This window comes from Ceratotherium simum, chromosome 5, assembly GCF_057802395.1.
Source record: "Ceratotherium simum simum isolate JZ-2026a chromosome 5, ASM5780239v1, whole genome shotgun sequence".
In the NCBI taxonomy this organism is placed as follows: Eukaryota; Metazoa; Chordata; class Mammalia; order Perissodactyla; family Rhinocerotidae; genus Ceratotherium; species Ceratotherium simum.
In genome coordinates, this window is record NC_141904.1 from 89,615,637 (window position 1) to 89,629,238 (window position 13,602).

General features: G+C 51.0%; 1 protein-coding gene and 1 long non-coding RNA gene across 3 annotated transcripts in view; one reads left to right on the forward strand and one right to left on the reverse strand.

The window, feature by feature from the left end:
- The window catches only part of LOC147917152 (uncharacterized), a 70,003-nt gene extending 59,071 nt beyond the window's left edge, over positions 1 to 10,932 (forward strand). The window contains exons 2-3 of the long non-coding RNA XR_015552326.1: positions 6,569 to 6,723; positions 10,609 to 10,932. This is a non-coding gene — a long non-coding RNA (uncharacterized LOC147917152). The remainder of the gene's footprint in view (positions 1 to 6,568; positions 6,724 to 10,608) is intronic.
- ACAD9 (acyl-CoA dehydrogenase family member 9) overlaps positions 8,614 to 13,602 on the reverse strand; it is a 40,592-nt gene continuing 35,603 nt past the window's right edge. For both annotated transcript variants that reach the window (XM_087431592.1, XM_087431593.1), the window contains exons 13-18: positions 12,796 to 12,875; positions 11,891 to 12,017; positions 11,566 to 11,643; positions 10,897 to 11,025; positions 10,126 to 10,198; positions 8,614 to 9,201 (exon numbers count right to left, since the gene is read on the reverse strand). In XM_087431592.1, coding sequence (XP_087287718.1) covers positions 9,101 to 9,201; positions 10,126 to 10,198; positions 10,897 to 11,025; positions 11,566 to 11,643; positions 11,891 to 12,017; positions 12,796 to 12,875 — 588 coding nt within the window. In that variant the 3' untranslated portion in view covers positions 8,614 to 9,100. The remainder of the gene's footprint in view (positions 9,202 to 10,125; positions 10,199 to 10,896; positions 11,026 to 11,565; positions 11,644 to 11,890; positions 12,018 to 12,795; positions 12,876 to 13,602) is intronic.

A 13,602-nucleotide genomic window follows, 5' to 3' on the forward strand; every position in this document is an offset into this window, starting at 1 on the left:
TATATTAACCACAATTATTTTAATGTTCTTGTCTGATAATTCCAGTATGTGAGTTACCTTGGCTCTGTTTTTGTTGTCTGCCTTTTCTCTTGTTTTTCATTATTTCCTCATTTCCTAGCATGTCAGTTAATGTTTTTTTATTGAGATATAATTGACATATTAGTTTCAGGTGTACAACGATTTGATATTTTTATAAATTGTGAAACGATCACAGTAAGTCTAGTTAACATCCTTCACCCCACAGTGAACGTTTTTTCTTGTGATAAGTTTTAAGAGCTACTCTCTTAGCAACTTTCAAATACACAATACAGTATTATTAACTATAGTCACTATGCTGTAAATTACATCCCTGTGACTTATATATTTTATAACTGCAAGTTTGTACCTTTTGACCCCCTTCACCCATTTCACATGCCCCCTGCCACCTCTGGCAACTACCAATCTGTTCTCTGTATCTCTGAGCATTTTTTTTAAAGTTTCCATGGGTGAGTGAAATCATATGGTATTTGTTTTTCTTTGTCTGATTTATTTCACTTAGCATAATGCCCTCAGGGTCCATCCATGTTGTCACAAACAGCAAGATTTCCTTCTTTTTTTTATGGCTGAATAATATACCGTAATATATGTGTGTGTGTGTGTGTGTGTGTGTGTGTATATCAATCTTTATCTATTCACCCATTGATGGACAGTTAGGTTGCCTCCATGTCTTGGCTATTGTAAATAATGGTGTAACAAATATGGGGGTGCATAAGTCTTTTTGAGTTAGTATTTTTATGTCCTTCAGTTAAATACCCAGAAACAGAATTGCTGGATCATATGGTTCTATTTTTAGTTTTTTGAGGAAACACCATACTGTTTTCCATAGTGACTGCATCAATTTACATTCCTACCAACAGTGCACAAGGATTCCCTTTTCTCCACATCCTCTCCAACACTTGTTATTTCTTGTCTTTTTGATAATAGTCCTTCTAACTATGTGAGGTGAGGTGGTATCTCATTATGGTTTTCATTTGCATTTCCCTGATGATTAGTGATGTTGAGCACCTTTTCATGTACTTGTTGGCCGTCTGTAAGTCTTGTTTGGAAAAATGTCTATTCAGATCCTCTACCCATTTTTTAGTTGGATTATTTTTTTGCTATTGAGTTGTATGAGTTCTTGATATATTTTGGATATTAACCCCTTATCAGATACATGATTTGCAAATATTTTCTCCAATTCGGTAGGTTGCCTTTTCATCTTGTTGATGGTTTCCTTTGTTCTACAGAAGCTTTTTAGTTTAATGTAGTCCCACTTGTTTGTTTTTGCTTTTGTTCCTTTTGCTTAGTGTCAAATCAAAAAAACCATCACCAATACCAATGTCAAGAAGCTTCTTGCCTATGTTTTCCTCTAGTAGTTTTATGGTTTCAAGTCTTACATTCAAGTCTTTAATCCATTTTGAGTTAGTTTTTGTGTATGGTGTAAGATAGCGGTCCAATTTTCCCAGCACCATTTATTGAAGAGATTATCCTTTCCCCATTGTGTATTCTTGGCTCCTCTGTCATAAATTAATTGACCACATATGCGCAGGTTTATTTCTGGGTTCTCTGTTTTATTCCATTGATCTTTGTGTCTATTTTAATGCCAATACCATACTGTTTTGATTACTAGAGCTTTGTAATATACTGTGAAATCAGGAAGTGTGATGCCTTCTTTCTCAAGATTGCTCTGGCTATTCAGGGTCTTTTGTGGTTCCATACAAAATTTAGGATTGTTTGTTCTATTTCTGTGAAAAATGCCATTGGAATTTTGATGGGGATTGTATTGAAACTGTAGATTGCTGTGGGGTGTTAATTTTTATCAAATGGTGAACAATGTGTAGGAAAAATTGTAGAGGCTCTTGATGATATCTTCCTCTAGAGAGGATTTCATTTTCTTCTAGCAGTCAAATAAAGGATAAATTCCCTTAAACAAGTTGGTTCCTGATTTGCCCTTACTTCTAAAGCATAGATTTTCTGAATTCTGAACTGAAAACCTAGGGTGTTACCAGGGCAGCCCTTCCTCCTTGGCACACTCTGAAACCTGATTTTTGTTTCCCTAATACAGTGATGTTTCCGCAAATATCTACTTAACTTTTGAACCTCTTAGTTGCTTTTTCCATTTGGGTTCTTATCTGCTCCACTCATCTCATTCATGTGCAACTTAGGAATCACCAAATACCGTGAGAGAAAACTGTGCAAAAAAAAAAAATTGACTCAATGTTTTTCCCTTCTCTTGGCCCGATTCTTGGCCCCTGGAAGCCTGGCTGCAGCCTTGACTGCTCTCCAATGACGTCAAATAGATGTCCCTTTCTCTCTGCAATCCTGTCAGCTGGTGCTTAATATGTGCTGAGACGATATTGTTAGGTGCATCAATGTTCACAATAATTATCTTCTTGCTGTCTTGTGCTTTTTTCTCAACATATAATATCCCTTTTGGCCTCTTTTGATAGATTTTTATCTTGAATTGTGAGGTCAGACATTAAAAATGCCACTCTAGGTTTCTGATTCTCTTCTGCCTAGTTTATATTCTTCCTTCCTTTAATTTCAAATCTGTATCATTTTGTCTAAAGCACTTTTTATAGACAGCATACTGTTAGCTTAAAAAAATCCAATGTGAGTTTCTTTAATTGGCGAGCTGAACCCATTTACTGATAACTATTAGATGAGGCTTTTTTTGGCCACCTCATCTTACCCTTTCCTGCTTCCTTTGGATAGATCAGGTTTTCTTCTGCTGATTAAAAAGTTAAACATTCTTTGTTTCTAAGATGGTCATCCTAAAGACCATATTCATTTTTACATATTCCTATTGAATTCTGAAACTTTTAATTTATATAAATTTCCTTTCTAAGACAAATAACACTTATAAGCCTTTTATCTCTTCTCCTACCCACACCCCACCAGCCCTTTTATATATGTCTCTAGAATTTCAGTTCTAGGTTATGATGATACTTTACTTTTCCTGGTCCTTTTCAGACAGGAAAACTTTACGAGGATCTTGGACACCATCACTTGCTAACTTTGTTTAACTAATCCTGGATTGTCCGCCTCCATTTTGAATTTTCTTCCAAGTGTATTTTCAAAGGGAGGTCTGTGTGTGAAACCTCCTAAGGCCTTGTAAACCTGAGAGTATGCCCTCCCAATTACATGGACATTTTACCCGGATATAAAATTCTAGGTTCAAGTTATCTTCTTGCTTACAGCACCTGCTATTGTGAAGTCTGATGAGAATCTGAGACTTTTTCCTTTACAGGTAGCCTGCTCATTTTCTCTGGAAGTTTTCAGAATTTATTTTTGTCTTTGTTGTCTTAGATCTCACTAATAGTGTGTCCAGGCTTGGAATTTTCCTTATCTGTTCTGACACTCATTTCTTCAAATTTTCCTATTCTCACTTTCTCCCTCCTTTGGGGACTTCTGTTTTTTGGATATTGCTACTTCTATTTCCATCCTCTAAACTCAGGTTTTCTAAGTTTATCTTTTTACCCAGGGCTGCCTTCTGGGAGCATATCTCAAGCTGATTTTTCAGATCACCAATTCATTCTACAGCTGTCTCACTTCTGCAGTGTATCTCATTCACTTGTGTTCTTTATTTCAACTATGTTTTTATACCTCATATTGCTTTCTCTTTGGTCTTACTTCTGCTTCACATTGCCAATATTGTCACTTATATCTTTTCAGAATGATTGTTACATTCATCTTACACCCTTATCTCACTCTTTCCAGTGAAGAATGGCTTCAGCTGTCCAGCTTGTGGTCTGTCTTATATCGGATATACTTCTCAAGCAGCTAGTCACTCTGGCTGTGAGTCCAAGTTCACCTGCAGACCTCAGCCCCAGGGCAGAGAATCCCAGGCCTCCAGAACAACTGTTGACCACTATTTGTTTTCGCTTCACCAAGGAGCTCTTTTGGTCAGAACTTCACCTCTAAACTCTAGGCAGAAGTAGCAGAGGAGGAGGAATCTGTCTCCCTAGGTTGCACTCCACCAGCTCTAGGGTTTGGAAGGAGCAGGGGACTTCTACTTTGATCAATTCAGATCAACCCTCCCACTGAGGACAACTAGAAACACTGGACAAAATATTAAATATTCTGGGTGAAGCTACGTGTGGGCCATGACAAGATCCTAGCTTCGATAGCCTCTCTACCATAGTCCTCTGGAAGGTGCTCGAGGCCTGAGCTTTGTCCCTCATCCAATGACCGCTGGCCTGCCTTTGCCTTCAGTCTCCGGTGCTCCAAGCCACAGGGGTCTTGTTGCCTAGACGGTCTCTTCTCTCGTGTGTATGAACCACACATTTATTTAGTCCTTCCCTTGATTACTTTGCACTCTCTTGTGGAAATTCCTCAAACATTCCAAAGACAAGACACTGGGCTTGGCCTGAAGACATGGTTAATATGTATGTCAAGGTCACCATTTTGAGATGAGCTTTTTTCTTTATTTTTTAAAGCAAAGGATGGTCCTTTTTTTTTATTTTTGTGAGGAAGATCGGCCCTGAGCTAACATCTGCCAATCTTCCTTTTTTTTTTTTTTTTTTGCTGAGGAAGACTGGCCCTGGGCTAACATCCATGCCCATCTTCCTCTACTTTATATGGGACGCCGCCACAGCATGGCCTGACAAGCGGTGCATCAATGCGCACCCAGGGTCCGAACCGGTGAACCCTGGGCTGCCGCAGCGGAGAGCACGCACTTAACCGCTTGTGCCACCAGGCCGCCCCCGAAGGGTGGTTCTTTTGCTGAAGTTCATGTGCACATGACGGGTAAGCCACAGTGCCCAACACTGAACAATGTAGAGTGGCAGCTCTTCCTCTGCCTTGTTTTTGGGTCCCAGCCACCTTTCTCTGCAACATTCTGTTTTATCCCCTATTTCTTCCTCATCGCTATTTTCATTCAGAAAGGAAACTGACAGATCACCTGGGGGCTGTGGAGAGAAGGTAACACTCCCCCTGCACTCAGCACCGAAAGGCGACCACGGTAAAGGCAGGCAGTTCTTGCTGCTTTAGGCCATAACCTCCCGTCTACCGTGACAGCCTCAAGCCTCTCACACTTCACTTCCCCCTGTAGCCAGGTGCTGTTCCAGCTACAGTGACCGTAGGCAGCTCTCAAGTTTCCGGTCCTCTGAATCCTGCTGTGGACAGTAAGGGGTTGGACTAGATGGTCCTTCGGCAGGGTTCTGTGATGAAATGGCAGCTCCAGAATTCGAAAATTGGTACCTGCACTGCAGCCATGTGCCAGAGATCACGGCACTGAACACAGGCTGGCAGTTGGTGGTAAGGGGGCCTCGTGTAGGTGATGACTGGTCTGTCTTTCTTCAGAAAAATATCATGGCAGGGGGCTGGCCCAGTGGCATAGTGCTTAATTTCACACACTCCGATTCGGCGGCCCGGGGTTCACAAGTTCAGATCCCGGGTGCAGACCTAAGCACCGCTCATCACGCCACGCTGTGGTGGCGTCCCATAAACAAAGTAGAGAAAGATTGGCACAGATGTTAGCTCAGGGCCAGTCTTCCTCACACATACACACATAAAATCATGGCAGCCTACCAGGTCAGCAATAAGCCTCCCCAGTCTATGGTGAAAGTGATTGGGATTTCAGCCCCTGCCAAAAATGGTGTCTATAACTACAGTATTCAGACCGAGTTCCAAGGAGGCGCTGTATCGAGAGATGGCCAAGGTGAGTGAGAGGCCCCGAGAGAGGGAAGCAGTCAAATGCTTATACTCCACATAGGATGATAGCAGTTGGCTAAACCAGTGACCTCTTTCCTCTCTGAACATACTGCCTGGCTGTCAGCAGGCGATCTCCTGTTGTGGACGAAAGCCAAGCAGCTAGGGGAAGTAGACAGGGGATCAGGTGCTGGGAGAGAGGGGTGTTCTGTTCCCACACTAAGTGTGAATCCTGCACATGCAAGGGGGACCCGAGAGATCCTCAGCGTGTGCTCAGATGTACATGGCTGAAAACCACAGGTTCCTCACCTCTAGGGGGCATTCTGTTGCTGCTTATGAACGTCAGCTGTCACCCTTGGAAAAGGTAGACAAGCCTTGGCTTAGGCTTCTGGCGCACAGTAACTTGAGAAAAGGGTTTCTTCTGTCAAAGGGAACAATAATGTGACCCTCACAGGGCTGCTGCACGGTTCAGTTAGTTCTTGACAACGTAAACAGTGCATCCGATAATTCAGATGATCATTATGCCCCCAGCTGTTTCTGACACCTGCCTGGAAACCTGAGGGTCAGGCACCCGATCCAAGTCTGCTACCAGCCCTGCCATCCACGTTTGCCCCTCATTTCCAGGAACCGAGGAGAAGAATCACATACACAATTCTCTCTCAGCCGTGGTGGAACCTCAGGACTCAAAGGAAGCAGAGAAGAAATCCCAGCGGGCCTGGTTCATGGCTAACAGAGTCCAACAGACAGGTCTTCATAGCAGCATTAAAAGTGACCGTCACCACAAGCTGCCACCCACTAGCACCATCACAGAGCTGAATGATGTCCATAGGGAGGAGCAGGGGCTGAGGTGGGGTGTCCACAGGGACCTCTCTCTCAACTTACTGTTCCCCTGATTTAGGAGCGGAGGGAAGACGCACCAGCTGCCAACGCACTGAAGCCTGGGCTGGATCGAGAGGTGGAGCTGGGACCGGCGCCACCAGGACTTCGATCTCTGTAGGAAGCCACCGCCTCTCCCCAAGCTGCTCCCATCTCTGTCACCGAAGCCTGTAACAGGTAACAGATGAGACCTTTACAAAGCTGCACCTCCTGAGGCTGTCAGCAGGCAGGAAGTTGGCCACTTGGTATCTTCAGCAGTAGCTGTTTTGTTCTAGATGTCCAAACTTGCCATGACAGGAAGTCAAGATTCAGAATGGGCCTGGTATAACAGATTGCAGGCTGGGCTGGAACTTAGGAGACGCGATTCTAGTTCCAGCTGTAATACGAACTTGCTGTGTGACTTTGGCCAGGTCCCTTCACTGCTCGGGGCCTGGTTTCTTAGGTATAAAATGGGGAAGTCGGAAGACAAGTCTAAGGGCTTGCTGAGCTTCAACCCAGACTGGCCTCTCGACGGTCAGCCAACAGATGGGGGCAGAGGCTCTGGGCTTTACTGGGACCTTCCAACTCCCTTCCAGCTCCAAGACACTGACAGTTGTCCCTCTGTGGGGGAGGGAGTCTGGAAGCCTGAGTCTTGCCACCAATCCCTCGGAGTCTTCTTCATCCCTCTGTTTATGAAGAGGGACCACAAAATCATTTATAGGTCAATAGAGAACCCAAATCTGTTGGTTAACAGAGCCAGAACCTTTGTTCAGGGATAGAGAGAGAAGTTTATCTGGCAACAAGGTTTGCCAGAGAAACCTTCCCAGAAAGCAGGATCAGATAAACAAGATGGACTGACTTTCTCCCCCGCCTCCCGAGGGCAGCTGATAACAGCTCCATGCAACAGAAGAAGTGCTGACAAGCTGCTGAAATTTCTCTCCCCTCGCCTGGACCTTGCTGCTTCCCTTCAGGACAGGCCCTAGGCTCAGAGTCACTGCTGGAGTCCAGCCCAGGCCTGCCTGACTGGCCACAGTGCTCCTGGTGGGCTCCACCACAGGCCTTCCCAGCACGAGTTCCCTGGGCATCTCAAGCAGCCTGTCTATACTGCTGAACAGGTATCACAAACCCATGCTGGGGCCTCCTCCCCACGTGCTGTGTAAGAAAAACTCAGAAATGGCAGGTGAGAAGGGGAGACTTGAACTGGTGGCCTCGGCCTTGTAAACTCAGCTAGATGAAGAGAGAACCTGCTGCTGACAGGGGACTTACATGCCACAAGGCCTACAGCTGAAGCCCCCTTTCCTGAGGGCTGTCCAGAGGGGGCAGGGTCTGAACGGCCACTTCCTAATGACCCTTAATACCTCCTTGCCAACAAAATACTTTGAGAACTTTGGGTTTCATTGGAAAGTTATTTCCAAAGTCACTATATCTGTAAACTTTTGCTTTTTGAAGATAAGTTACCAGAACCCTGGAAGAATGCTCAGGCCAACCCTCTAAGCCAGCTCAGTTGTCAGCGTCCCCAACCTCCTCTCTATTTCTGTCATCACACCAGGTTGTGACTTATACTTGGAGGGAAAGAAGAGAGGCTGGCCTCCCCCTCCCACTTTAAGGCAACATCTACAAGGGGCTTTTTGGAGCCCCAGACCACCCAGGAACCAGACCATAGCTTGAAGCCTGCCAGCATGAACACGCTGGGACCCAGAGTATCTAGCAACTAACAACAGACAAGAGAAGTGCAAAGGCCTGTTAGTGCCACCCAAAGACACCTTCATGTCCTCACTTTAAGAGTGGAGGCCGATCCTTGTAAAGAAAGCAAAGAGCAAAGCCCAGGCAGGAGTGAGCATGTGCTGCCATAGACCAGGCCATGCGGTTTTCCACCCATCACCTGAGAGGGATCCAGGACAGGGCTCACGACCCCCCACAGCACCGTAGCCCTGGACTGGGCACCTGCCCCTCGGCTGTCTCTCTCGGCCCTCTTCTCACGGAGTGAAGACAAAGGGCACTGGAAGTCACCACCAAAGGCTGGACCTCAGGCTCACGCTGCTGTCCATTAAAGGCTGGCCGAGGAAAACGTGACAATACAGCAGAGGCTAGAAGGGTATACACAAACTGCCGTTTTATGTTCTTTTTTGTTAAATCGTTCCTGGCATGTGTTTTAAGTGCATTTTGCTCTTAGTTTGAAAGAGTGACATGGACGCAGCACTCAGGCTGTTTCTCGGAGAATACATGGTCTAGGAGAAATGGCTATCCATGCCAGAAACAGGTCCCCACCAGCCTCAGGCCACGGAGGCAGCAGCACAAGCCCCAGTTTCTACGGTGACGTCTCAACTGGCAGAAGAGCCTCCAATCCCAGGTCTCAGCAATTCCACGTGCTCTCCGTCTCTGTGGAGAACCTGGGGTCCTGTCAGGCAGCAGTGCCTGCGGGTCACAGCCTAGAAGAGGCTCCCTCAGGTCAGAAGAAAGCCCTTCCGGCGAAGACTGGGAAGAGACAATTCAACTTGTAATAACCCCAAGTTCTCCACCTTCTGGAAAAACAGTGAGTTGGCCTGGGGGCAGGAGGGAACAGCGTCCTTCTGCTTCAGGATGTCCTGTCCAGAGGGTGGGCACAGACATAGGCTCGCTTCTCTAGGACCTGTTGGGACACTTTCCTAATCTGTTCATCTAGGTTTTCTGGAGCATCTGGGGGGGAAAAAGAGAGAGGAAGTGATGCGTCTGCAGTGTGGTAATAGAAATACGGCTGTGGCTGGAGCACTTCTTTCCAGTAAGGTCTGCCCACCCGTTGTGAAGGAGCGGGAGATGACCCCCTCCTCAAGCCCCCAGAAGTGATCCTGGGCTGCAGGGAGAGGAAGGGACGGAGGCTTCGTTCCAAATAACAAAGGGCTCGTCCCTAAAAGCGCCAGATCTCGTGGGAGAAGGGGTGGGGAGAAGGCACTTGCTCAAGGAAAGACTCCTCTGCGATTTAAGTCTGCTAGAGGAGAAACCGCTTCTTCACCCGCCCCAGCATGTGGCAGTCATGGCAGCAGCCAGGGCCGGAGCTACAAGGGATCATGAAGCCCTCTGCTCAGCGAGTGCGGTAGCGCTGGCAGTCTCCCTGCCATCTCCTGGCGAAGGGCTGGGCTCAGCAGCAGACACGGTACAGAGCCTTGGGGCCGCCGGGGCTGTGAGGGTCAGGAGAATCTGAGCTGGATGTTCTCAGCCGTGGCCAGGTGGCCGTGGAGGAGGAGGAGCAACTCCAGACAAGCTGAGCAGTAGGAGCAGAGCCCCTGCGCGGCCCAGGCCGGAGCCTGAGGCCCTGCGAGAAGGGGAGGTGCACTTCAGCTGCAGCGCAGGCAGCGAGGCGGCAGGGCAAGTGCCTCCTTCCTTTGCGAACCTCACTGGGCAGACGCCAGCAGGGCCCGCCCGGGGCTCTGACGGCCCTCATCTGCCGCTGTGCTCCTGCCCAGCAGGCCCTGCTGCAGGGAAGTGCAGGCCTTACCAGCCTTCTCTCTAGGCAGAAGTTTGTGAGCAGCCAGCAGGCCCTGGGAGCCTGACGGTCCAGAAACGGCGGTCAACAGTCGCCTGGAATAGGGCCCTCTCCTCCCTCCCCCAAACCACCCCACTTACACTTGTCCAGCTGAGACAGGGCGAAGAGATTCTGATAATAAGCTTCCGTGCAGAACATGTTGGCCAACAGAACCTGCCAGAAGCAAAGTCAGAGAGGACGACCACTGAGAACCCTGGGACCTCTGCACCATAGGGCACACTCTCCCTCAGTGTCTGACCTCTGAGTTCAAAGAACTCAGTCTGGCAGCCAGACTGTGAGCTTGGCCAGGGTCAAGAGGCCTGGCTCAGAAGTCACACAGTCTGAGGCTCTAATTCCAGCCCTGAGCCAAACTAGCTCTGTCCCAACGTAGCCTCAGTTGCCTCCTCTGTGAGAGGGACATCATAATCCCCGTGGCCACAGGCTACTGGGGGACAGTGCATGTAAAGACCCGGTACACAGTAGGCACTCAATGTCTGCATCCACCCCTTCAGCAGGGTGAGGAAGGCAGACAGGGTGAGGGCACTGGGTTTGGGACCCATCACTCACCCACCTTCTTCTCTCAGGTTGGAAGACAAAAGCACGTGGCCCCTGTCCTGAGCAGCACAGACCCTCCCATGACCTCACCATGGACCACAACCCAGCAAACTCGCCACCATCCGGGTCAGCTGCTGCGCCGACCTCGCGCTCCACTCCCTCTGGGACCGCCGCTAGGCGCCAAGGCCCTTGATTCGCCCCCCAGACTGTGCCGTGCCGCCCAATGACCCCCACCCCCACCCCAGCAGCCTCGTTAAAGTGCAACAGGACAAAGCTGGCAGGGAGGCTGCCTGTGGGGCCGGGTGGGATGGGCTCACCTCGTGGTCGTGGTTCCGGAGCCCCACTCGGATTGAGCGGCTGGCACGCGACAGCACGGCCGTCATGCCATACAGGTTGATGAGGATGTTAGCCACCCGCTTCAAGACCATCTGCTCCTCCACGATGGTCTGGAAACAGAGGCCCAGGGTGAAGATTTGCTGCCTTGGACCCCGCACACACACAGTTCCTCCCCTAGGTACATCCTCACCCATCTCTGCGCCTCGCTTTATGCCTCAGGGGAGGGGGCTAATGCTGCCCTGCCCTTCGCGTTGGGGGAGGCTGGCTCACGGCTGCCTTCTCTTTTCCCTTTGCTCTGTCTAGATTTGGGCAGCGGTTAAGGCAGGACCAGGTCCCAGACCCCTGGCTGAGACCAGAGGCTGGTGCTTCATATCCCCTTCAGCAGCAAGATCCTCAGACATCAGGTCCCAAGATTCAGGCCCAGGTGGGGCTGCCCCTCCCAACTCCAGGGAGCCCCCCCTTCACCTAGAAAGTGCCCACCCAGCTAGCTGAGTGGCCCCCAGGACAGCCAGCCACAGCCAGCCTCGCCTCCCCAGGCCCCCCTCCACGGTGGCCAAGAGTTCTTTCTAGGCCTGGTCCCGAAGCTGGACACTTAGCAAAACATCTTGGAGGGCCTGCCGCGGCCCCAGGTCTGGCAGGGGCCCGAGCACCTTGCCAAAGCGGAGCAGCAACGTCTCCACGGTTCGGCCAAAGTAATACACGTTCTCCTCGAGCTTGCTGGCACTGTCCTAGGAGACCAGAAGGGAGGACTCGGCTCAGTACCTCCCCACAGTGCCCGTCCCGTCCCACCCAGACCGGGCATGGCAGGGGCCCCGGGGCCCAGGCCCTGCTAACAGGCCGGGCTGTTCCCCATCATGACAGCGCAGAGAGTGGGGATCAGGTGTCACTTGGACTGACCCTCGTCACATCCATTCCGGGAAAGGATTATCCAACAGAAGGGCACCCAGGTGGGGCACACCTGCTGAGCCCACTCACCGCAACACTGGGGTGCACAGCTCCAAGCTTTCCCGTCAGCCCCAGGTCCACAGTTCGGCCCAGGGAGTCTCGAAGCCTCCGGCCAATGGTCTCCATGATGGTGGTCACATTGCCCCGTTTAAGCTCACTGCAGACAGGCCACAGCCCCATGACCTGAGGCCCTGCTGCCAGCTCCCAGTGCCCCGCAACACGGTCCCCCTCGGTACCCCCAAAGCTCCAGGGCACCTGCTCCCTCTCCCCAACTACACAGAGCCACAAACGGCCAACTCAGGACCTACGTGCCCCTCCCCCTGGCCTGGGCCTGCTGGATGCCTGGCTGCAGGCAGAGCCCTCCCAGCCCGTCAGAAAGCAGCCAGTCTCCTCTGAGGTGGAGCCACACACAAGTGCTTCCTCCACAAGGAGCCAAGTCACAGACAGCTTCCAGGTCATCCTCTCCTGTTAAGGGGTCTGCAGAATGCTCTGAGCAACCCATACTTGGGCTCCAGCAGTGATTTCTAACTGCTCTAACCCCAGGATGGGGGTCGAGGGGAGCAGGAGAGAAGAAACTGGTCTTACGTTGGCCTCTGAGCCTGGCACCTGTGTGAGGGGCACCTCTCACTCCCGGGTTCTAAAAGCAGAGCTTCCTGCAGTGTGGGAGGCGGGGGCTGCCCAGGGAGAAGGCAGGAAGGCTGCCCTAGGCAGCTGGCCCTGTCCTCACCCACAGGTGAAGCCGAGCTCTGGACCCTGCCTTTCAGGGCCCCACACTCACCGCCAAGTCTCCCGCCTCCTTCCCTCCCTCCAGCCTCGTTTGGAGCAGGGCCGGCCCGCCCCGTCCTGGGACAAGGCGGCCCCTCCTCTTGCCGCCCCAGCACGGCCTCTTCCGGGCAGGTGGGACCCGAGGAGCAGACAGTGGGAATGGCACCTACTTGACCCTCGCAGTCAGGACGCGGCCAGCGTGCTGCAGGCCTGTCAGGGCGATGTACATCCGCAGGATCTCGTTGGTTCCCTGTGGCCAGCAGTATAGAGGTCAAAGGCCGCCCCCCTCGGGGCAGCCCCAGCAGCGCCGTGTGTGTGACTGGGTAGGCCACGCCACTGCCTGCTCACCCGCACTGTGGAAGCCACTGCTTTGAAAACAGCCAGGAGTGGGGCTGCGACTAGGGGGTCAGGGCAACTCGTAGGCTACCACCTCCACAGGGACGAGTGGGAGGCTGGCAGATGGCCGTGGCCTCCCTCTGGGGCCTACCATCTCTCCCTGACCAATCACATGTGGGTCATTCCTTCCTCAACCCTCGGACTCTGCTTCTTTGTAATGGCAGAAACGGCTCTCCCCAGCTAGAGAGAGATGCTGATGCCCAGGACACAGCAAGTGCTAGGCCACGCTGCTGGCTCTTGTCCAGGCCAAATTCCCCAGGGAAGCCACAGACCGCTGAGGAGGGGCAGCTGGCAGCTCTGCTCCCCAGTGCCGGGTGTCAATACCCAGAGGGCCACCTCTTCCCTGCTGCCATCCCTGGCCACCGCCCCTCACCACCCAGGATTTCATCTGATCTCGAGGAGGCAGGCTGTGGAGCCTGTGCCCATCGTGCACGATGGTGCTGTGGGTCAGAGGGGTGGGGGCTGGCCTCAGGCCGCACAGCCAGCGCTGGGCACTGAGCCCTCCAGCCAGGCTGCGCCACTGACGGCGAGACTCCTGCAGGAGAGGCAGAGGGAGGGTGGAGGCCTCCAGGCTAACCCTT